The 26,208-nt window shown below is 36.8% G+C and overlaps 1 protein-coding gene across 4 annotated transcripts; it reads right to left on the reverse strand.

The window, feature by feature from the left end:
* Nucleotides 1–328: 328 nt before the first annotated feature.
* Nucleotides 329–25,992, reverse strand: pik3cd (phosphatidylinositol-4,5-bisphosphate 3-kinase, catalytic subunit delta). Of its 4 annotated transcripts, none has more exons than XM_083569793.1 (23): nt 25,547–25,992; nt 24,625–24,799; nt 23,720–23,948; nt 22,670–22,899; nt 21,290–21,469; nt 19,648–19,803; nt 18,866–18,955; nt 17,760–17,981; nt 15,637–15,733; nt 15,366–15,496; nt 15,142–15,186; nt 14,869–15,036; nt 13,478–13,599; nt 13,026–13,169; nt 12,842–12,941; nt 11,156–11,337; nt 9,632–9,741; nt 9,470–9,548; nt 9,135–9,302; nt 5,211–5,334; nt 4,756–4,901; nt 4,016–4,148; nt 329–2,653 (listed from the first exon to the last, which is right to left on the reverse strand). In XM_083569793.1, the coding sequence occupies exons 2-23, from the start codon at nt 24,766–24,768 to the stop codon at nt 2,519–2,521; spliced, it is 3,135 nt and encodes a 1,044-aa protein (XP_083425919.1). In that variant the 5' UTR covers nt 24,769–24,799; nt 25,547–25,992; the 3' UTR covers nt 329–2,518. The 4 variants fall into 4 exon arrangements, with proteins under 4 accessions (XP_083425919.1, XP_083425920.1, XP_083425922.1 ...); XM_083569794.1 differs by having other exon boundaries at nt 24,625–24,794; nt 25,547–25,806; XM_083569796.1 differs by lacking the exon at nt 23,720–23,948 and having other exon boundaries at nt 24,625–24,794; nt 25,547–25,805.
* Nucleotides 25,993–26,208: the final 216 nt, after the last annotated feature.

The raw sequence follows: 26,208 nt of genomic DNA on the forward strand, positions 1-26,208 counted from the left end.
ATCCACCTCCATGTTTGACTGTGGGTATGAGTCAGTCTACTAACATCTCTCCTGTTTTTTTGTCTTTCACATGTTCTTCCGTTATTGCCCAAAAATGTCAAATTTGGATTCATCTGTTCACAGAACTTTCTTTCATTCATTCACTATAAAATTCTTGTACGGTTTTGTCTTTCATATATAGTTTGTCGCATATAAACAAAAGGAACCTACACATATTTTAACAGGCACTGTATATTTTTTTTCTAACTGTAACTGTTTCTGAAAGCAAAACATTTCAGATCCCAGATACATCAATTGGAATAAAAAATTAAATACCAAAACCTGAATCTTAAAAGTTTTCAAAGATTTTTTTTATGTTTAAAAAACAAACTATGCATTGCACATTTATCAACATCCTTGTACACAAGGATTTCACAGATCCAAATCCAAAATACTGCAGACTCCAGTTCCAGATCTTTTATGCCAGCATTTTATTAGAAAGGCTGATGAATAAATAAGGGTGCGGAAAGTGTTCCAGGGAAACGATTAGTAAAATGATCAATTTTGCAATGTTTTTCCATAAACAAATTTGGAACAATTCGATTTGACCCCCATCAATTTAATACCATGAAAGTGATGAGGTTGTGGGAAGCGATGACAAAGATCACTTCAAGTGACTCGCGTCCTGAATTTCAATCCTATTTTAGCACACCATTCTCAGCTTCCCATGGAGGGGAATCTGTAGATCCTCAAATATTTCATTAGCTCTTGGATTTCTAAGATATCAGGATTTAAATGACTGCAAAATCCAGGAACATAACTTTGTTTCATTCTGATAGCATGCTAGCATCCTAATTGTTAGTTAGTTAATTTAGTTAGTTAAGGAGCTACAGAAATAAAATTAGCTTAGTCAGTGAGCAATATGTACAGTGTTCAAAATTTTGAAGCAAAGAAATCACATTGCAATTGTTGTCACCACCAGCCTCCTCCTCCTCATCATCATTATATTGTATTGGTACATTTATTTACCAAAACAGCTAACCCTGGCATTAGCTTATTAGCAAGCCAATATGCCTGAATGTAGGTCAACTAAATGCATTGTGTGTCTTGTCTCATTTGTAATCGTCACCTTTTTTGGCCCACAGCCACACATTTAATAACCTTCAGTCATATGAGGGTACATTATGTTCTTTCCTGCTTACATTAAGAAAATAAGGCAGATTTAACCAGAACATCAACATCAAATGAAAAAAAAAAAAAAAGGCAAATATACATACAGTAGCTGCACTTAAATATTAAGGAGTGTGATTATTATTATTATTTTTTAACAGAAACAAAAGTAACTCAAAAGTGTTTGAGTGCAGTTAATCTCAAACGTAGGCACATATTGTTTCCAACTGTTAACAAATCTCTAAACTGCCAGTACAAAATATTTCTGCCCTGCTCAGACATTTACCAAAGAGGTAGATCAATTCAACTGATCTGTCTTTGTGGAGTGCACACACAGCCAATAAACTGTGGAAAATACTGGGTCAATATATGTCTGGATAACAGACCTCTAAAGTGTTCATTCATCTTGTCCTGGTGAATTCCAAACCAATCCCAAAAACACTGAGAAACAGGTGGGAAAACACGATAAATAGGAAACAGGACGTAGGTCCAGTGCAGGGCAACGCAAACACTCATTCACGCCTAAGTGCAATTAAACGTTAACCTATTTAACATTTAGCCTCGAAACATAGCATGTTTTTGGGAGATGGGAGGAAATCTGCCAACCCCGAGGAAACCCCACACGTACAAATGATGGAGAACATGTTCTTTAGATGTTAATAAATATCTCATTCCACAGGTCACAAATATCCAAGACACAAAACATTTCAGGCTCAGTTCTTCTTTTCCTCTCCCACTTCTAACGCTGTGTCGTATATTATCCATCGTTCTGAAGAATCTCATGAGTTTCCTTTGTACACATAATGAAAAGATTATTCCAAATACTGCTCGTAAACTTTAAATACCAAAATACATGTCACAACACAAGAAATATTTACAACCAAAACATTCAAGTACAAATAGATAAAGTAAAACTTTTTACGCAAGATGGAATGTAAACTCTGTGAAACACACCGAAACCGTGTCTCGTTTCTCCTGGCCAGTAGTCGATCTCTTCTGTACATCTAATAGTCATAAATACATACACTTTTTCAGAGCTTTTGTTCAAAACATTTTCCAGTGCTGTACAAAGCATCAGGTCGGTTGAGCATAAATTAGCGCCAGTTCTGAGTTTTCTTTTGCACTTCAAACAACTGAGTCATACAGATGTACACCATTTTGTAGCTAGAAATGACTTTAACAACTAAAACAAACAAAAAAACAAAAAAAACAAAAACAAAACAAAAAAAAAAAAAGAGGAAGACAGACCGACAACAGAGGAATTTCCACTTTACAAAGAAACTAGTTCTGGAACTGGTTTAAATTCTGGCTTCAAAATGGGACTTGAATTGAGCGGCATGCCAAAGCCTCTGCTTCAACACGCCAGCGTTCATCTGTTATCTTTGGCAAAAGTGTGCATCATCCAGTTCACCTTGGTCTTCCAGCTCTCTCGCAGAGCTTCATTGAACTTCACTTTAAAATTCTTCAGTGCTTCCTCTTCCGATTTGCCGAGTGCTAAGGAATCCTTTGGGAATGTTCCAGAAACATAACATAATTACCATTGATTGCATTTCATTTCAAAACCTTCTTATCTCATTTGAATTTAATTCAGTAGTCGATAAGGCGGAAAAGGTGGCAAGGAAAAACAACAATTCTTTTTTGTTCGCTCATGATGTCAAAAAGAACCTTATTAGAAAGTGGTGATTAAGTGGTTAGGGTTTAAATGTTTTAAAGGTATTCATTCAAATCCTAGTACTGGGCACTGCTCAGCTCCCATGAACTTTGATGTGTTAGAAAAAAATGGGAAAAGTACGTCATAAAAATGGGAAAGCGTAAGGATTTAAATGAGTTTGACAATGACCAAATTGTGATGACTAGAAGACTGGGTCAGAGCATCTCCAAAACTGCAGCTATAGTGGGATGTTCCTGGCCTGTAGTGATCAGTATCTATCAAAATTAGTTCAGATAAGAATCAGTGGTGAACCGGCGACAGGGTCATGGGCAGCCGAGGCTCATTAAGGCCCATGTAGTCCGATCCAACAGACGAACTCCTGTAGCTCAAACTGCTGAAGAAGTTAATGCTCAATGAGTCAGGACTGTTTTGGCAGCAAAAGGGGGACCAATACAATATTAGGCAGGTGGTCATAATGTTATGCCTAATCACTGGCTATAAAGTTATGCCGGTCGGTGTATATGTGTATTATGGCTGAAACGATTCCTCGAATACCTCGAGTAATCCGAATAAAAAAAATCATCGAGGCAAATTGTTTGCTTCGTTTAATCCATTTAACTAAACACGAAGCACCGTGTTTCCCCCCAGACTATTATTACTGACGCACTAACAGCTAAACTCTGGAGCGCTCTGGACAGTTAAACACAGAAGACGCCGCAGAATGAAAAATGGAGGAACGGAGAGAAAACAGCAAAGAAGTGTGGAGATTTAGGCCAAAGAGAACGTCAGAAAGTTTCCAAAGTTTGGGATCATTTAAAAAAAAAACACCATACAGTGCGTTTACCTTTTTTTTTTTAGAGTAATATGAAATTTATTTTTATATTTTTTTTATATTTGTATTTTGATGTAATATGGCAATTAAATGGGTTTAGTTCTCGGATATTGTTGTTTGCAATTTCAGCAAGTAATTTGTTTCCTTTTTAGAAATAATACAATTTTTTATATTTTTTATTATTTTTAAAAAGGAAACAAATTACTTGTTCATTTAAAGAAACCCGTCTTATTTTCTCTTGTATATTTCATATCGCTCTTTTATAAAGAAAAAGTACTTCAGATCCGATTTCTCGATTAATCGAACGAGTAATCGGTAAAACACTCGGTTACTAATGCAGCCCTAATGTGTATATATGCTAAACAACTTTGATTGAATCTTACCTTTAGGTACTGAATGTCTTTGGAGGAACTGAGTTCAGGGAGTCCTGCAGCTCTCATCAAGGCAAACAGGTTCACAAAAAGAGTTCCATTCCGACAGAGGATTTTATAGGCCTGTTCACAACACTCACGAAAACTATGGAACACAAACACGTTGAATTCTCGATTAGGCAAAGGTATTCTATAATCATAGCTTTGACATCAATACAAAGCACATTATGATATGAATAAACTCATTCTAATATTTATCGTTTCTATAGCAACAGCTGAATAGCCGATACATGTAGGAACGCTTCGAATAATCGAAATTTAACATACATTGTTAACAAACGTTTAACATACATTGTTATGTAGCATTTTTACTTAACAAGAAAGTGTGTATAATTGTTTCAAAGAACAGTCAAAAAGATATAATAGCGTAAGAGCAACTCCAATTTGCTTCGGGTCACATCATGACCTTGGTTTTGATCTTTTTGTCATGATTTACTCCATATGGAATGTGCAAAAGTATGCTTTAACAGAATATCAATGTCAAGGGGTGAAACAGCGTCGATGTGCGCCAGAGTCCAGGAGAGAAAGGAGAGAGAACCTTAATGCAGAACATGTTTACAGCCATTTATTAAACTCCATCACACCCGAGAGGGTCTGGAGGGAGGGACTTGAACAAACGACGAAGTGTGTGATCAGATGTGTATCAAATAAAGTGGAATAAAACCATGTGAACACCATGCTCAGGTACTAACCGTTCAAACTTCTCACTGTTGTTCGTGCGGCCTTCCTGAATGACGTGGACAAAGTCGTACGTCAGAATAAAAGGTACACGTTCTCTGTTAATCCCAAACTTCGCCTTGAAGTTCCCCAAAAAATGTCCAAAGTCTATATGGAATAACTAAAAAAAAGAAAAAAAAGAAAAAAAAAAACACAGTTTACACGAAGTAGCAAAACATGTAACGGACTACAAACATATAGACTCTAGACATTTGATAAGACTGATGCCATCAAACATTTGAGAACACATTTTGTTTATTCAAAGCAAAGAATTAAGACTTAACTATTCGAATGGGGTATTATTATTTCATCATAATGATCTCTACAATATTGCACTATACCGCCTCCTTGAGGTGTGCAGAACAATGTTGATGCAGAAGGCTATTACACCTCTGAAATGTCAGAAAGCTGTGTACATATTTCCCCCTACCTGACCATTCTCCCGAATCATGATGTTGTCACTGTGGCGGTCGCCAATTCCCAAAACATAAGTAGCTACACAGTAGCCTGCACAAGACAGTGTGAATTCCTCTATGGCCTGATCCAGTTTATCCCTGTTGGTTTAAAAAAAAAAAAAAAGAGAGAGAGAGAACACAATTTTATTATGATTACATTTTCATTCCTGGTATTTTGCAAATGCACTTATTCAGCGTACAGTGCAGGTTGGCCAAAGTCCAAAGATATCAACAAGCCAAGACACTGCCAGGAACAGGAGTGCTGCTACTTGAGTAAATACGTAATAAATGTTTTTCCTTGTCACACATACATACATATTTGCACACACATACACAAGTGCTGAGTCACAGGAAGTTCTAGTTCACCTTATCAGATGAACGTTTTCTTTTCGAGCTTTTCACATAGTGAGAGTTAAAGGGACTTTATGGATCCCTGCAGAAACGGTAAAAATAACAGCGAATACGGCTTGAATTTTTTAATGAGTCACCCTCACATAACCTGGACCACGTCATTCCATAAATTCCTGAAAGTCTGTCATTGCATCCACAGAAACCTTTAACTATTTAACAATAGAACAGATTCAATACCTCGACTTCTGCCACCTTCTGATCACAAAAATAAAATAATAATAATAATAATAATAATAATAATAATCATGACTTATGCATCAAGGCACCGTTTTAATTATTTACCACGTCACATGCGACGCGTCATTTCCTCATAAACAAACGCTGAATAAATAATAGATATCGCTCAACAACGTTGCATTTGCATCAAATACACAGAGCTATTATAGCAAGTATGAGCCGGGGGATCTTTCTTCACATCAGCCTTGTCTCTGGGGAGCGGACTGGATACTTCTATAATGGGAATACGTCTCTTGTTTCATAGGAGCAATCAATGCCCTTCCCGTTCAACATCCACTACCAACATAAAAAATAAATACATAAAAAGACAACAACAGCGCAATGAGATATGCGTGCTTACAGTGCATCCGGAAAGAATTCACAGCATTTCACTATTCCACATTTTCTACTTTTACAGCCTTTTTCCAAAATGGATTAAATTAATTATTTACCTCAAGATTCTACAAACAATACTCCATAATGACAACATAAAAGAAGTTTGTTTGAAAGCTTTTCAAATTTATTAAAAAGAAAATAAAATGTACATAAGTATTCACAGCCTTTGCTCAATACTTTGTTGAAGCATCTTTGGCAACAATTACAGCCTCAAGCCTTTTTGAGCTTAATGCTACACACTTGGCACATCTATTTTTGGTCAGTTCTTCTTTGCAGGACCTCACAAGCATCAGGATGGATGGGGAGTGTCGGTGCACAGTTTTCAGATCTCTCCAGAGGTGTTTAATTGGGTTCAAGTCTGGTTGTTACTTAAAGACATTCACAAAGTCATTCTATAGCCACTCCTTTTTTATCTTGGCTGTGTGCTTAGGGTCGTTGTCCTGTTGGAAGATGAACCCGTCGCCCCAGTCTGAGGTTCAGAGCGCTCTGAAGCAGGTTTTTAATCAAGGATGGCTCAGTACATTGCTACATTCATCTTTCCCTCGATCCTGACTACTCTCCCAGTTCCTGCCACTGAAAAACATCCCCACAGCATGATGCTGCCACCACCATGCTTTACTGTAGGGATGGCATTGGCCAGGTGATGACACTTGGCATTCAGGCCAAAGAGTTCAATCTTTCTTTCATGAGACGAGAATTTTGTTTCTCAACTCCAGGCAGGCTGTCATCTGCCTTTTACTGAGGAGTGGCTTCTTTCTGGCCACTCTACCATACAGGCCTATTTGGTTATTCTTCTGGAAGGTTCTCCTCTCTCTACAAAGAAATGAATCGCTCAGTTTGGCTCGGTGGCCCGCTCGAGAAAGAATCCTGGTGTTCCAAACTTCTTCCATTTATGGATAATGGAGGCCACTCTGCAGCATTGAGACCTTCAATGCTGCAGACATTTTTCTGTATCCTTGTACTTCATGGCTTGGTTTGTGCTTTGACATGCACTGTAACTGTGGGACCTCATATAGACAGGCTTGTGCATTTCCAAATCATTCCCAATCAACTGAATTTACCACAGGTGGACTCCAATCAAGTTGTAGAAACATCTCAAAGATGATCAGTGGAAACAGGATGCACCTGAGCTTAATTTTGAGCGTCACGGCAAAGGCTGTGAATACTTAAGTACATATAATAATTTTTTCGTTTTTTAAATTTTTAATAAATTGGAAACAAACTTCTTTCAGGTTGTCATTTTGGGTTATTGTTTGTAGAATTTTGAGAAATATAAGGAATTTAATCAATTTTGGAATAAGGCTGTAACAAAACAAAATGTGAAAAATAGTGAATAGTGAATACTTTCCAGATGCACTATAAGCAAAGTAGCACAAAGATAAATAAAGTGCACTGAACCATTACATGTAAACGATCCCACATACACAGAGAGACTAATCAAGAAAAGACTGAAACCAAAATCCGTGTAACGAAACTGGGAATTTCAGATTTAATTTGATCAATATAGCTAGACTAGGTAAAAAAAAATAATATTTCACATATGCAGACTTGAGTGAATTCACTACAGTGTTGCAGTCAAACTTCTAGACAGTATCCATAATATAATATTATATTATATTTTATATACATAATTATATTTATATTTATATACATAAAATATCGTCAATAAGCAAATAGTTCATCAGAAGATTTAAGTTGTTCTGTCCAAGCTACATGTGATTATGGACTTGGAAATTAGTTTGGAAAACTAAAGTGATTTATTTGGTTTTTGGCATTATGTCATACTTGTTAAGGAGGTACGGAGTTGGTGAACAGCTATAAGATGGGGATCTGAGCCACCGGGATGCAACTATAGTCACCAATCATCAGAAGAGAGCAAAAGAACCAGATTGCAAAAAGAAGCAATTGAACTGAGTTAAGTAGGATATTTTTTATAATAGTGTTAGTAGTTTGGCAGTCCATGAGTAGCCCAGAGTTGGTAAGAGGAACAAGTTGATGTGTTTCAGGCATCCAATAAGAGTAGAGATACACCCTGGGAGTATCTGAAAATGTTATGGACATGACTAAGCAGATCAACCCAGAATTTGCCCATGTTTGTATTTCCTAGTTGGCCGTGCTGGCTTGGACTGACAGAATCGACAGGAAGGAGCTGGGAACAGACGTGCAAACAGCCCTCGCTGTTGCCACCGTGACTCTCAATATGACTATGCGGTTGAAGGAAAAAAAAATTTATGTTCAAGTCAGGGATCCTTCAATCAGATCAAGCAAGTGGCAGCACGGTCGAATGGTTTCATTTCAACCAAGTGTTTGGCCACATTGTCTCTTTGCAGAACTACAAAGCATGTTAGCGATCACAATGGTCTTTTTTCTTTTTTTAACATTTAGCATGTTAAGCATTAACCAGACCATTGTTTTGATCTCTAGAGTGTCTTATTAATATGAATGATCATAAACAATCTTTTTTTTACTACACAAATTCATAAACAATTTGTATTTTATCATAAACAAATTGTATTTTATTACTAAATTATTCATCTAAATGGTGATAAACAATCTTTGAACTACACAGTTTTAGTGCACAGTGACTATATAGAAATGGCCTCTTTGTCTAATATCTTAGAAGCCATAATGATCATAAACAAACAATAAGTACATCATAAGTTATCACAGTGATCATAAACATATTGTGGTTAAGTTGTGAGTCAAACCCAGAGTGTTGCGTTCAGCATTAAAACTGATAAACACTGCAAGTACATGTAGGTAATGGTGGTTGGGTACAGTTAAATGAAAACATCTCACATATACCTCCTTAATTTTAGTAATCTATTGAATTAATTACAGCAGCTGTTAAAAATGTTCGAGTCTGATGTGCTCACCCTGGGTTCTTAGATTTCAGCCAGTCGAGAAGAGCATCTTTGTTGAAGGCCGCAGTGGCAGCGCTGTTGCTCTTATTCCTCTGGATGTTTGCAATGGTGTCAGAGTTTTTTACCACCTCTATAAGACCAGTCTTATTCCCAGTGGACAAGCAGCCGTATGGGATCATTCTGTACAAAAACAGAAAACGATAAGAAGACAGTACTGGTCTGTTGACAGATTATGTGTGTCAGCTTTAGATTTTGACTACAGCACATTTATTTATATTTTATCTCCAATCTTCACTAAGAAAACCGACATACAGTGAATGCGAGCGCTTCAAGAGATAAGTACAAACCTAAGGTCCAGCCCCTCTGTCTTCCACAGAACATCCATTAGCTGGATCATTTGAAGAGTTAGCATATCCTGTCTCAGATCTGAAAGCAGCACAAAGCCATTAAAAGGGAATTTTAATTAAAAACTACATGGCTGTTTACAAGCTTGTTGTCTTCCTGCATACCGTCTCCGTTCTTGAAGATAATGCCCAAAGTGTCTGACTGTACACACTTGTTCTTATACATCAACCAGAGTGGCTTCATCTTCGAGTCCATAAACTTACACCGGTCCGTGCTATTAAAAAGAATTAAAAGAAAACAAACATTTTAATTATTTACCAAAAAAACAAAACAAAAAAACAAACAAAAAAAAAAAACAGTACATACTCAGTGTAGGTTAATCACTCTAATGCATAATTCAGGTGTTCTGAACAAATCCCCCCCTTTAAGGATTGAATAAAAACATATTACATTTTAAGGTGTATATATGATTATAACATATCATATATACACCTGTGCAGTTAAGGGTTAAGAGCCTCGCTCAAGGACCCAGCAATGCCAGCTCGGGTTTGGCTGGTATTTTTGGTGCAAAGTCCAACATCTTAACTACTGATCACTTAACTACCACTGTCATTACAAAATTGGAATTAAAATTATACTAAAGCTAAGCCATTTGATTTAAAAAAAATGGGCTAAAACTAATCAAAATGACAGAAAAATTTACAAAAACTAATCCAAATGATTAAAATTGTGCAAAAACTAGTCAGAATTTGACTAGTATTCTTCTAATACCACAGCAGTCTGCCAATTATACCATTAAGTGCATATATACAGATTTAACAATTAAGGTTATACATTTTTTCTTGTTACATATCATTCTGTGGAACATCCATGACACAAGTTAGTCATAGTTATGGCTTATTAACTGTACCAACAAACACTTTGCTCACTAGGCTCTTTTGTTTTTGCCGTAAGTGAAAAATAAAGAGAAAACTCAGCAAGTCATGTTACCAAAAACAACCTACAGAATTTCCCATGTAAAAAAGTTACAGTTTTAGTATTAAAAAGTGCTGACACTAGAGACTCCTTCCAAAAGCATGTCTTTACAGAAAATTCACCACATCAAACATTTTTTATTATGATGAGTAGAAAAGGGTTCAAGGCCCGGAGCTAGATTTTATTATAAAAATAATAACATATAATATATATACACACACACACACAGATGTTTTTTTTAATTTTTTATCAGAAAGTATTGATCAGCCAGATCAATAGTGAGATCAATAGATGGAATATAATATTTTTTTAAAGCAGTTGCCAGTGACTTCTTTTATCTGCTGCTTGCTGATTTTAAGGCCACGGTGTGAACATATTGCTATGTTCTTTTGCCCAAATGTCTTATGCACAGTTCAAGATCACTGTCACTGTTTATACATCAGTGTTACCTGTTTTGTTTTTTTAAACGGAAAGCTTAATGACTCAACAATTGAGACTTCACATGAAACTAGTATTTCATACACGCTTTGCAATAAGCATGTAACTTAATCTGAATGTCTTGAAATCTTGAAATTCTATGTGAAATATCAGTACCGTAACAATGACTTTATATGTCACCCTGTAAGCCCACCATTTTCTCTGGAGACTTTAATATCGGTGCATTCCTTCATTCTAGGTAAAATGAATACTGCAGAATTAGATGTGAGCCGTACCAAATTTCAGACAGGATGATGCTCGGGTTGAGTGGGGACACGACGCCAGACAGTGCCTCCAAGTAGGCGTCCTGTTTAATGCACAGTTTCATGTCTTCGGTAATTTGCGACCTGGATGCTGACTTTTGACTGCCCGACTTCACAAAGTCATTCAGTGCTTTCATTTTACTCAGCGCCTCATTCTGCAATGACGGAAAACAACACGATGCCTCGGTTATTTCATTTTTGATTATATAGCAGAATTTTAAACATATGAACATTTGGGTATTTAGAAAGAATAAAAAAAAAAGATTAGAATAATTAGAATAAACAAACAATAAGGGCCAAGTGTATTTGAATTTAATAAAAAAAAAAAAAGAAGGGAAAAAGAATAACAAAGTGTTAACAGTAAAAATCTTTTCTTCGCACATTCTGGATTGTTTGGAAGTTGGGGTCAGAGCACAAGGTCAGCACTGGTATGGTGCCTCTGGAGCAAATAGGGTTAAAATCAATACTCAAAGGCCCAACAGTGGCAGCTTGGCAGTGCGGAGGTTGATCAGTAGCTCAACGCTTTAACTATTGAGGCACCACACCAAATATATCAGTTTAAATGAACATAGCTAGGACATTTCATCACTGGGAGTCTGGGTAACGATGTGAGTATTAGTATTGAATCTGTTTACATATTTTCCCAGGGTGAATATTCTGACTACCGTAGGAACAGTAAAGAGGCCATGCATTCAGTTTCACTGTCTTGTTCAGGAAGACACTTTAATGCTGTCACTAAGATCTGCAGACTGGTAGAGGAGAGCTTTCTGCAGCCTCTCTGATAAACAGCACACGCTTCATCATTCCTATAAATTCAATACAATAACGTTCTAGCATTTATCCGAGGACATAGGTGTTGCATTACAGTATATGCGCTTGGCAATCAAAGGACGTATAAATGTACTAGGCTGATTAAGGAAACAATATTGAAGAATATGAAGACAGCTACAAGCCTATAGATTTTAAATATAGACAATAAAAAAAAAAATTGCAACAAATAAAAAAATGGTGTTGACTTTAATTTTTTATTTCGCTGGATATGGCTTTAGTCTGATTGTTCTCTTACAGGAAAAGTTACTACAAATTTATCCCATCATGAAACAATTATATCATGACCGGAGTGCTCCAAATCCGTCTTATTTTGTTGACTGTGCCTCTTTTCTACAGGGTTCGAAAACTCACTGAAAGGTTTGGTGAAAATGATAGGAACCAAATGAATTGACCAGCTCTCAGCCCAGTTTGGGAATTTCTGAGCGACACTGTAGGCCGTGCTCTGCACCACTACAATCATAACACCAACCAACACATTACAGTTCCAGAGACTTGTACAATGTGCACCGTGATACAATGAAACTGTTCTGGTGGCTTGCGGTGGTCAAACAGCTTGGTTGAAGGCTTTACGTTGGTTTTGGATTTACAAATATGATGCTTAACAGTACCTATAAAACAGAAGCTATGTTGTATTCCTCAGCTGAGGAAGCATTTGATTGACTACAACAGGAAGTAAACTGAATATACAATGCAGCTTTGCAACATTGAAACACAATGACCTAGAAGACACTCGTTCACATGGTGCCTGCCAAATAACCTTTATCTTTATCGACAATGCAACCTTTATCTGGTACTAAATCAAACAGGACTAAAAATATCAATCCTTACCTGCTTCATTAAACTCTTCATGTGGTAGATGCTTCCTCTGCAGTAAGCCTCCAAAATAAGGCCAAATTTCAGACCCACAGAGGGCACATGAAGTTCAGACCTTCAAAAAAAAATTAATTGCTTAATCACAACAGAACATCCTATGTTGAAAACATGTTTTTAATTCTAGAATTAAAAAGTTTACCTGAGATGCCAAAACAGGAAGTGGCCTATCCTCTTATTGGACAAAGCTCGGTCCAGGAGAAATGTGGTCAAGTCACAGTCCAGGTATGGCTCATACTTGAGAACCTGTACCAGCTGCAGGAGGTACTGGAAGAGTTCATCATCACTGTTGATGAAGAAAATGAATGTGATGTTAAATTTCTTCTGTCAACTGTGGTACTAGCAAGTACCTTATAAAGACTACAAAAATTGTTTGTTAATGCGTGTTACTTGTAATACATTGAATGTCTTGGGGTAACATTTTTTTTTCTTCCTTCATATCATTATACAAAGTACAAAACTCTGCCCCAGCCGGGACGAATGCAAATGTCAAACAATTAACCGCATGCCCATATCTATACGGACCTGCGGTTCTTTCCGGTGAATATTTCTGTACAGCATGAAAGTGTAGTTATATGGTGACATAGCACCTACCGCAGCTTCATGAGACAGCGAATGGTGAACGAGCGGACGTGGGGGTCGGGGAAGCTATAATCCAGCAACTCCAGAGCATGTAAAGCTGGCAGCTCCGGCCATTTCCGTAATAGAGCCACAATCTAGAACAAACACAAGGTGTGTCACTGAGAGACACTAGCTCTACATACGTACTCTGCAATACAACAATCTCTACCTTTCAATTAGCCTCTAGATAAAACATCATACTCTCATTTTGATCATTCGAATTGGACACTGAATGGATCTGATTTGTTTATGAGCCTGAGAAGTCATGTGACCCCAAGCCGTACCGTCTACGCCTCAATGCATTTTTTTTCAATCTTAGATTAATCACTGATGATGGAAGTGCCATGTGCAGAACTTGAGAAATTTGACCTCGCAACAATGAATGGTAGCCTTTATATAGAATCCTGTTCAATCTGAACTAAACACTTGGTAGTGCTTTTATTTTCGATGGTAAGAAATCACTTTTAAGTGAAATACTTGAGTCACAGCTCAGTGTATTAAAACCTGAGGAAAGCTGTGATTCCAATCCAAGCCTTTGCTACACTACAACACATAAAACTTCAATCCAACAATGAAACTGCATAATTTAGCAAATCACTATTCTCTATCACTACATTAGATTACATTGCATATTTAATCTAAAATCTTAAAATGTAAGAAATTATACATATACTGACAAAAATGTGTGCATACTGTATGTTCAACAGTGGCTTTTTTTAATATCTCGCAATATGTCCGTTTCGTAAATAGCACTAAACGTCATTGTAGAGTTTGAAGTGTGAGTCACGTTCAAGGATTAAAGTCCAAAAAGTTAATGTCATGTCAAGTCCCAAGTCAGTAAAACAGGTACTTAAGATCTCTAAGTATCTCAGATTACAATAACATGCTCGGTTTGTGGTTATTGGTTCATAATGTACACTGCAATAAAAGTACACAGAAGTATTTTTATTAATGTTTTATGTCAGGTGAGATCCAAAAATCTAACACCAGTAGTAAAAACAGCTCTTATTTTGCATTTTTAAAAATGTAATAAAAAGTTTGTTTGGTTTTTTATATAAGCAACAACTTGTATGAAGAGAGGAACAAAATATTTACATGAATGTCAGAATTTCTCAGCATTCAACAGGTTTTTGCTTTTGCATTAATTGAATTAATTAAAAGAGACGTTATAATGGAAGGGTTACAGTATGACACAGGGAAAGTCTGACCATTTGAGTTAACGCCTTCAATATCACAGATTTCCAAAAAATTAAATAGCCACTCATAGTGCAGAATTAATATTCAAGATACTTAACATTTACTTTTTTTTATTTATTTCGGAGTCAAAATTGTAAATTCCGAGCAGCGGATCGTGACTGTGGTACCTGCGCTACGTCCTCGTGCTTATTCCACTTGGCGATGAGTAGCAGTTTGGAGAGGCTCTCTGGGTAATTTGCTCTCACCTCCCCACGCAACTTCCACAGCAGCTCTTTCTCATCCTCAAAGAAATCAGTGTGGTTCTTATTGTCCACTATCTCTTTCAGTTTCAGATGCTGTGGAGGTTCAACCCCAAGTAAGATCACGATATATATGGAATACAATTACATACAATATGACTGCATATTAAAAAAGACAATAAAAGACTTTCTGCTTCTTACCTCCTCTTTCGAGACAACTGCTTTCTCACCATTTACTTCATTCAACTAGGAAAAAAAACAAGAAATGGGGGGGGGGGGCGCAGAACACATTACTTTATTTACAATTAGTAATGTCAGGCTACTGTAATTAGAAAGTTATTGCAAATATATATATATATATATATATATATATATATATATATATATATATATATATATATATATATATTTGAGGCCCGGTTTACCTTTTCCAGAGTGGGGTAGTAGAGGGGATGTGGTCTGAAACTGGGGAAGCGAATGTGGAGGCCTGCAGAGCTGTCAATGTTGGGATTTCTCTCCACTGTGCCCATTGGATTCAGCAGGTCTCCTTTGTCATCTAAAGAAAAAATAAACATTTATATTAATATTATTTTCACAGAAAATGTCAGACAACAGAAATCTCTACATCATCTTCTAATTGTATTTGTATAAAGGATAGAAATAATTAGGTGTGTAAAAAGAAAATGCTAGTCAGACCTGGTGCTGAAGGCCATGTGGACAGGAAGATCTCTCCTGTTTTCAACTGGTCCTTGTAGTCAAACAACATGGTGTTCACCCAGGCCAAAGGACAGTCCTGAAAAATGCACATTTATACATAACTCTTTTTTTTTTTTAATCGAACACAACAACACAAGTTTTTACAAAATGAATTCCTAATTCTGTACGGCTCAAATTTTATAAAAAAGAAACTCGAACTAAATATTTGACATTACACCCCAGTGCACTGGCTCAACAATGATGTTATTCATTTTAATTTTTATTAATAACACGTGTCCTAAATGTCAGCAATGTTGCCTCATCATGCTTTTATAAGCATAACCATAATCTAATCTGTTCTTCTGTTTTGTATAATATGCATGTGATTATGAAATATTTTTGGTGCATATGATCTTTCTCAAGGAGCTGGCCTTAAAGGGAGATTGTAACATTCGATTTAAATCCTAGTTACCAAAAAATGACAACAAATAAATGATTTAGGAAGCAATAAAACAGCCATTCAAAAGTCCAAATATTATTCAATTAAAACAGATTATAAAACATAGACAGAGGTTGTCATACAATATTTATATAATTTATATTATAGATGTGATCAATTACACAGACATTTCTGTGATGATACACCAGTAATTTATTATACAAGTTTCAGCGTCCCTTACAGGAATATGAAACCAGTTAGGTGTTAAAGTAAAATATTCTTTGATAAAATTAAAGGAATTATGTACCCTATTAACTTGGTAACTGTGAGTTTATATATATATATATATATATATATATATATATATATATATATATATATATATATATATATATATATATATATATATATATATATATATATGAACAATTGCTAAGCCAGCAACTTTTTATGCACTAATAAAATAATTATAAATCATATTGCATAGAAAGTATCTAATATAATAATGTTTTAAATATTAGATTTCATTATGACAAAAAAGTTTTGTTTTTTTTTCTTCCCCCCACTGACTTTTATTTCACCAAATCATTTTTGTTCCTTAATTCTAAGTCGATACCATAACCCTGAACCCATAACATAATTATATACTTTGAAAGGAAAAACTTGTTTAGCTTCTTTAAAAAATAAAGATAAAAAAATATATAAAATACAATTAAAAGATAAATGACAGTATTTATTCGCTTATTATTTTCCGTGAAAAAAAAAAAAACGTGTTTTGGTCTGCATAGTAAAAAAAAGAATTACAGATATCTGCAACATCTCAGAAAAAGTGTATAATGGCGTAATTTATCATGATACTGATATTATTTTTGTCATATCATCCAGCTCCATGTTCACCATTACGCAACTTAAGCTTGCATGTTAATAATGTATTTGTAGTATTAATGATATGCTGAAAAATTTTACACAGTAAACAAGCCTCATATCTGATAGAATTTTCACTGTATTTATTAAATCTACTGTTTTGTGAATTCTTTTTTTTTTAGAACCACCCAGATCATATACATTAAACAAAAAAGAAATAAAAAACAGTTTTAAGCCTAACATTCTGTTGTTTTCCCTGCAACTAATGTTGTTGTTAGTGTCCTTACAATGTATATTTAACCTTAAACCCAGTGAAACGTGGCTTTGTGGTGTTTAAAATAAACACACTGAGGCATGAAGACAGACAGAGAGGCAATTCTCGTTTCCTCGCCTCAGCCTAAGCAGACTTCTCTACCAGTACTACGAAAGGGAAGTGGCCAAGAAAGCAGAAGTAGCTGGTACAAATCCTCATAAACAAATGTACACGCGCACACGCGCACACACACACACACACACACACACACACACACACACACACACACACACACACACACACACACACACACACACACACACACACACACAGCCACAGCCACCTGTAAACTTGCTATGGCATCCCCCCTTTTGCCTCTACTAAAATGACTGTGTGTGGTCAGGGGGGTTTTGATATGACTATCACACTCTGCCTAACACACATCACACATTCTTGACGTGTAAAGATCTCCATCAGTTACACTGGTCAGCCCAGGCACAGGTCTAAGGCTTTTTTTTCTCTTTTAGACAAAAATGATCTGGATGTTGCTTGTTTTTAGAAACTTACAGCCTTTTTGTTCTTCTTTTTGGTTGACCGCTGCTTTCTGGGCTTGTCCAGCACACCATAGAGGGCAAAGCAGAGGCGTGTCATGCGAGGAAGGTCACACAGGTAGATGTCGAACAACAGCTTCTGGTCCCACACGGGATCTGAGCACACGCTGACCTCACTGCTGGTCACCACTTTGCAGAGAAGCTCGCTGCCATGAAAAAGGCCTGCCTGCACCACCAGCTGAGTGGAAAAGAACAGCAACAAGAGACGGTTGAATATAATGCTGGTATGTTTACCAGTGTTTAGGGGAATGGGGAAGGAAAGGAAATACGGTTGCATCAATGTCTGACAGGATCAGTTAAAAATGAATGAATGACTGACTGACCGATTGCTACAAGGCCTCGTGACTAGCACAGAGCTGGCCACTTTCCCAGCTTTATCATTAACCAGAATAGAAAGCTCTCCATAATAGCAAAGAGGAAATATTTAAGGGGAGTGTTTCCCCTAAGGCTACCACAGAGAACCTCTGGTGGCAGAAGCAGACAGGACTGGTAATTGTAAGACATGACAAATCTATCTGGAGTCATGGGGGTGACATCCGGAAATTAACAGGCACTTCGGGCTTAATAAAGTATACATTAACATACATCAGCCGAGGGCAACTCATGTTCTATTTCATGCTGCATGACAAAAAATGCTGTTTAATGCTTTCACACCATGCACTTGCACAGTTCATTTCAACAATGAATATTTCACGTTTCATTGGAAATGAAATCGGAAACTAATTTTGACCTCCTATTTAAGTTTATTCTTCTGTAACAACGACCCTGCATGACTTTTCACTTCTCTGACAAGTAAAAAAAAAGCGGCAAAGCAAGTGGCGAGTGTGAGCAACACTGCTGTCCTTTTCTAAGAATCTAGGCCCAAGAGAGCGTTGAAAGCCCGATAGATACTTCCTGTTTTGATGTTTTACTCAACCGCTTTGCGATGAATTATGGGAAATGTGGTCAGAGTCACATGACCGCACTTCACGACTTTCAACTTCGGGCTGCATGCTACAGTTAGAAGCCTGGTAAACAACAGAATTATGCTAACAATTAACACGAATAAAACAGAGGCCTGACCTTCATGCTCTCGTCGGCGTTGACCCTGGTGCCCTGCAGCAGGTGGATGTAGAAGGGCTCATGTATGGACCATAGAGATGATGTGTTTTGCTGTTGAAAGACGCCCAGACATTTAATTTCAAAATATGAAACACATGATAAATATTCTACAAATATACTATTCTCTCCATAAAGGTTTGAACTGTCAAAACCAAGACACATAAATAAGGTGATAGCAATTCTTTCGATTAATGACAAAACAAAACTTGGCAAAAATGGCAAAAGAGGAACTGAAACAATACGCAACGCTTTGGACCGAGCTTCACTTAGGGTTTAATACTATTTTACTGCTTTTCCCACCACATGCAGTGTGAGCACATATCAAAATTAATTGTAAGCAGATTTCAGTTTTTCAAAAAATCTTAAAATATCCACACAATTACCCACAATGCTGTGCATTCTGCAATAAAGCTTTCACTGACATTTACTAATGATGGCATATGTAGGATCTATAAAGTGGGGTTTGCAAGCTTTTTTTTGCAGAGATTTCATACAAAAAATATATATATAGATAGATAGATATATAGATTCCCCTTTACTGTTTAAACTGTTCAAATTTGAAACATTGTTGATAATAAGACAGAAATAAAGTAAAGGATTCTGTTTATTCACAAGGATCTAAATTCTAAGAAGTTCAGTGTTTCTGACAGCGATATGAGGAAGAAGGTGGAGAAAGTAGTTCCCTTGTAAATAAGAGCTGTTTTTTTGTTTTTTGTTTTTTTGGTGCAATAACCTTCTTTTACCTTTTTCAAGGGCAGAGGCGGTGGTTTAGACTGAGAGCGGCACTTGGAGACATGGTTATTCAAGCCTCCCTGCTCCTCCTGGTATTTTGTGAGTGTGGAGTGATGCACCATGGTCAGATGGGGAGTCAGGCCTCCGTACAAGCACGAGAAAATGTACTGCCAAGACCAAAAAAAAAAAAAAAAAAAGTAAGCCACGTGATTAAGATTTTCCTCTAGCAGAGTAGGCTGTGTGACGTAAAAGAAGGGATGTGTGCAAGCATTAGAGAGTGGGGTCTGCTTTACTCCCGTCACTGACCCAGACCAGAGCAAGACCAGGACAAGAGTCATCAACATCAAATCTTGCAGCCTGTTCATTTAGCTAGTGTAATGCAGCTCAAATCACATTACACTCTCTGTAGTTGACTTTTAAAAGCCTACTAAAGGTGGATGAGTCATCTCTGCAGGTACAGGCAGTTTCAATATCAACAACTGCCTCAGCAGTGCCAGACAAGCCAAAACACATGTATGCTTGAAAGTCGTTGCTGCATCAGTTTAATTACAACAAGTTCTTATGACCAAGCAGAAAATGCTGAGATGAAGCAAGATTAATAAAAGTATTAGGTTTTTAAATCTTGGTCCTTATATTCGGGTAAAAAACACCCATATTACAGAAAATAATTTTCCAATTTTATATACAGTATGTATATATTTCTTTTTATATACTTGTTTATTTTATTACTTTTTTTGGGCCTCGTCCACCTCTTTCATATAGGTATACATTATGTACACACATCTGCCAACAGCATGTGCAAACAGGTTCTGTGTTTTTATTTCCACACAAAATTGTTTATATTGCTAATAAGCAGGAGTTAATCGCCCACCTTGAATTTTGTACGACATTACAAAACCAGATGGAAATTTAATCCATGATGATAGTTATTGAATAGAGTTTCAGACAACACGCTGGGAAAATAGCTTTCATTTACAATAATATTCTGATGTCATTTATCTTTTGCCATAAATAAATTACAAGGTACTGACAAATGTTTAAAATGCAAGAGCTCACGAAATCTATCTATCTATAGAAATCTCTCTCTCTCTCTCTCTCTCTCTCTCTCTCTCTCTCTCTCTCTCTCTCTCTCTCTCACACAATAAATATATATATATATATATATATATATACACACACACACACACACACACACACACACACACACACACACACACACACACACACACACACACACAACTCATGTTGAAATGAATAGCAAATGCATTTTCATAGAGGAAATAAATCATTTCTCTGTGGAACCATGTGAATCTATGAAAGGAAGGTTAAAACTAAAGGGACTGTCCAGTTATACTTTGATCATGACGATTAATATAAAATAACCTATATCTCTATGTCACTATTTCTAACATATCTAAAAAAAAAAAAAAAAAAAAAAAAAAGATATGCTTCAACAGTACCCTGAATCTGTTACATCTATCGAACGAGTGTAAAGAACTTGACATGGTGTTAAAGGAATGTTCACAGGTACAAACCTACAGTGTTTTATTCTTTAGACTTTCTGCAGAAGCTGCTAGACGTGCACAAGTCTGCTGCTTTCTTTTTATATCATAGCAAATGTCAGAAGTACCAATACTATATTAGCGCACTTACCTTAAACCTCCACAGTGGGTATTCCCCGTAAATGAACTCCCATCTCCCGTTGACCTGCAGGGTGTAATCCTCGGGCTTCTCCTGTTTGACCTGTCGGAATACCGTGGCTTTTTTCCTCAGTGCACTCTTCATCAAAACTATAGGCAAATCCTTTGGGTCCAACTGCAGCATAAAGCTCTCCTTTAAAAGGCAACAGTAAACAAAATGATTAGAGAAAATGCTTAATGCTTCATTTGTAATACCACATTCCTACAAAGGTGGTTTTGAATTGGTTTATTTTTCTTTGAAAATACAGCTCTGTAATTCAAAACACAGCGTTCTGATAATACCCTCATTCTAATGTTATGGTGTATACAGCAAAAACGGATTTGAATCATCTTAAGTGTGTTCTATAATGTTTAAGTTTCATCTAGAATACTGGATATGGGATTTTTAAGGTTTTTCTTTTAAATATTTATATAAGGAGTCTCCAGTGTTTCCACCACTGAATGTTTTTTTTTTTTTTTGGGTCTTATTAAGTTCAAAAGAGAGAAGCTAATAGAGGCTAGTGAGGGTGTAGCTGTTCAGAGTTGCTACAACGTAAGTGATAACAGGAACTAATTTGTCTTGCTGAAGCTTCTTAAAACAAAATCGAACTGTAGCTAGGCTTTTAAAAAAATGCGTAATATTTGTAAAAGGTCAATCGTTTGCATAGAGAAGTAAACTACTACATGATGTGCTGTTATTAGTAAAGAATCAACTCTAGGCTTGTAACTGTATCACTACATCTAGGCTTTGCATCATTACCATGTCACTGATTATTTTTCGCTTTTTCTTTATGCACTGTAGTCGTTAATTTCTTACTTAAAAGCAAAGAAATGAGACAGTTTGGAAAGTACTTAAACACTGTTTCGTGCACTGAAGAGTTAGGATTTTGATATGCTTCTAGTGATATTAGTTGGCATTTAAAACTGCAACACGTGTGCTGGACTTTTTTTTCCTTTGACAAACACCTCACACTCTCTGTCTTATTGTACAGATGGATTGCAAAGTTGAAGGTACAGGCAGTGTGGGTGGGGGATTCACACGCAACATGTTGTTGTATAAATATACTACTTTACACAATTCTTCATTCAGGAAATCTGGGTCACCAGGCCTCGTGTGCAAGTGCACACACTGTTGTGCGCCATTACAGCTGCTTCAAAATGTCTTTTAAGTGTTTCAAATATGCCGTTCTAAAATTAGCAGTGCAAAAAAAAGTGAGAAGCTTACACACTACAGGCTAGAGGAATGTCTCACAACAAGCAGACGCACCGAAGGTTACGAAGCCTTGCTAATGAAACCATCGTGGGACGTACTGAGAAACAATGCAGATGGACTCCATAAACCACACTGACTCACCTCGCTGGCCTCAAACTTGACGTTGATAAAAATCTTTTTGGCGCTTGCATGCGACTTCCCACTTTGAGCCGATACGGAGATCGGCTCCAAATCACACGGAAAGTTGTACTTCATCCATTGGTGCCATAGCAACCGCTGCCGATCCTGAGCTTTCTCCTCACACAAGGAGCGCATTTTTGCCCGGAACTCGTTCACCTCATGGTTCTTTTGAGTGTCGAACTCGTGCAGGCCTACAAACACAAGAGACAAAAATATACAGATGAAGCAAGAAAAAAAGAACAGCATGCTAGAAATCATCCTGAACAGATATAAAGCCAAATCCTTCAACAGAACAGAAAATGTCTTCAGCACATACTCTATATGCAATAACTGTCATTCCACTAAAAGGGTAGGTTTTCTTTTACATTGAACTCGTTTTACACTTCCTGTTGCGGTCCCTTTATGTTGCAATATGGGCCTGGATGCACAGTGTTGTGTCCCACTGCCAGGTCATTTGAAAAATCCATATAAACATTTCATTTAGTCAAGCAATTGAATTAATTTTAAGAAAGAAAATGTAATAAAAAAAAAAAATATATATATATATATATATATATATATATATATATATATATATATATATATATATATATATATATATATTAAAAGTTCATATTAAATTAATAAATGATCACTTGGCACTCGTATCACAAAACTTAATGAAGCACAATCGTAATGAACATCTGATTTAATAAAGCACTAATCACTTCAGTATCTGAGAGCATCCAGTTAATCAGTTTGTAAATTAGCAGATTAAATTCTTTAGTGCAAAACTTACACGTCTTCTATTTATTTTGTAAATAATTTCTCATTTTTATGCTTGTGGCTGCAATAATGATTAAACCGCAATTAAACAAAGGCTTTCTCTGGCATGTGGATGTGTACACATGTAATGGCATAACAATAAATATTTTCATTGGCTAGACTTAAGTTATATCTGACCGCTGACTGGCTGCCCTCACTGTCCCAAAGTGCTATAATACAAGCCGGAGCAGAAATCCAATATCAGACCTTTCCCTATGAGCAGGCTGATCTGGGTGTTAATGAGCTTCTCCACTCTGTCTCCTTCACGAGCAACGAGTCTGAAGACAGGCAGGAAGGGCCGCACATCACACAAACGCCGCTGCTCGTCCTCGAGATCCTCACGCTCTGCTGTCCGGTTAATGCAGGTAAACACATAGGCATCGGGACTGCTCAGGATGCTGAACAGAGGCTCACTCCGGGCATTCCTCCACAACATCTGACAAACATTCAGGCCGGTTAGAATTGTTTTTAAGGAATATAATTTTTGCTATTAATATAGATTTTTGTCTAACTACTGATATTGCAGCTTGAAAGAAATGCAGATGGATATTTAGATCCCCAGTGAGCAAACCAGAAGCTACATGGCATGACAAAACGGAAGAAATGTTGAGAGGAACCAGAGGCAAAAGGGAATCCGTTCTCTTCTGGGTGCCACCAGATAGTAGGATTATATTTCTGTACTCTTTTACAACTGTTCAGGGATGAGCGGGAACAGTGTTTCTGATTTCAGAAAAGGTTATTGGGTACAGTTCTACAGTACTGATGCGAGATCAATCTTTAGAGCAAATGTGAGTCTGAACAACGCTTCACACAATTTCCTCATAGCGACCAGTACGTTATGTATGTAGGCCAGTTGGGTTAAAAGTTATTATTTAATAAAAAATAAAAATAATATATAATATATTAATATTAAATAAATGATGGATAAATAATAAAAAAATGTTATTGAAAAAATAATCTGAAAAACTCAAAATTAAATCCTAGTCCAAGAAAATACACATTTTACTGCAACAAACCCAAACATAATAAAAACCTATATGATTTCAACTTCCTTGTATTTTAAGATACAAGATTTAAACACCCTACATCGCAACCAACACCACTTTATTTACCATTTTAATTGCGGCAATGGTTTCGCTGCATGCTACGGGAAAACTGAGATAAATGCCCGTTGGCAGGAGGAACTCCATGGTGACCTGTTCCCGACCCTCCTTCTCCCACACATCCTGCAGGTCGCAGTAAATCCCCGGCGGCATGGTGAGGGTCGTTCATCTACGGGCAACTGCACTGAAGCACACAAACAGACACAAACACACACCTCAGACTTGACAAAAAACAAGTGCAATATGTAAAAGACACTGTCACAACCCAGTGAAGCAAAAATCCTATCCAGATAACAGACTAGGGCTAGGAATAGTTATTTTTTTAGATCTAACTCAGAAAAAGGTACTGTAGGTCAGATGATAAATGGAATTAGCAATGTTAAATGTGGGTATTTTGTATTATTTATTTTTTTTTAAGTGTGTGTATGTTGGAGTGGTAGACGTGTGTGTATGTGAATCCAGTGTTGAAGTCAAACACAGTAAATATTGATAGCAGGAAGCAGTATAATTAAGCGATGATGCATTAACTAACACACACACACACACACACACACACACACACACACACAATGACTTTCTCGGGCTGTTTGTATATAAGGTTACAAGCATCATAGCTGGCTAGAGGGGGGAAAAATACACAAGTTATTATGTAGTGGTGCATGTTTTGGCCATCAGATTGGCAGAAATACATAAAGGCGCATTATGATGATTGAAGAATGTTGCATTGTTGAATGTTGCATTAAATACGCAATGATAAGAAAATGTTGATAAAGATTAGTTGTTTTTTTTTTGTTGTTTTTTTTGCTCACACCAGATATATTATTCCTGATCCATTCAGTAGAGGACAGATCCAGGCCTGATTGAGTTTTTTTTTCCTCTCCGGCAGAAATAGGACAGTAAGAAAAAGGAAATGTAAACGTGTGTTACTTGCCTGTACGAGCCTCGCCGGCTGCTCTGTTAATCCATATTAAACTCAAGCATACGCTCTTCACAGTCAGAATGCCAGAGTGTCCCTTCAATCCAAGTGGTCTAAATCCCCCCCCCTCAAACATTCAGCAGTGCAGATTTCTTCTACAATTTCCAATCCGTTGATGTGTGTCAAGCACCAGAGTTATCCTTGGTGATTTCAGAGTGGGAAAGTGACAAGTCAACGCAGTAGCAGAAGAACCCCGTGCACGCGCTCCGCACGTTAGGGATCGTCTATATAAAACAAAACTAACACGGAAGACCAAACCAGCAATTTCTCATATCACTCATTCTCTCTGTGTGTGGTTATAACATTTCCAAGAGACGCGTTTCCACTTTTCGTGTTAGCGAGCTGTTTAGGTGAAACAGTCAAACATTTCGAGAACAACTTTAACGTTTACGTTTTACACCACAATGATGACGGTCCCTAAAATCGTATAGCTTGACTGAATGGTGCACGGTTGCTCTTTTCCCCTCCTCTCACCTGTGTTGCTTCATGATACTTAATTTGCATGTGTGTCGGTGATATAGTTTTAGATTTATATTCTTTATTTTGTTATATCTGAGCTGTTGTTTGATTTCTTAGTGGAAGTATAAGTGCAGTTTGATTACACGATTTAACTGCGC

This window comes from Silurus aristotelis (genome assembly GCF_946808225.1).
Source record: "Silurus aristotelis genome assembly, chromosome: 19".
NCBI lineage: Eukaryota > Metazoa > Chordata > Actinopteri > Siluriformes > Siluridae > Silurus > Silurus aristotelis.

Coding starts and splice junctions, on each gene's coding strand:
- pik3cd (XM_083569793.1), bottom strand. CDS start 24,768: ATGCCGCCGGGGATTTACTGCGACCTGCAGGATGTGTGGGAGAAGGAG. Junction 21,470..22,669: donor TCAAGTTTGAGGCCAGCGAG/GTGAGTCAGTGT, acceptor TGCCTTTTAAAG/GAGAGCTTTATGCTGCAGTT. Junction 4,149..4,755: donor AACAGTGAGAAGTTTGAACG/GTTAGTACCTGA, acceptor TGTGTTCCATAG/TTTTCGTGAGTGTTGTGAAC.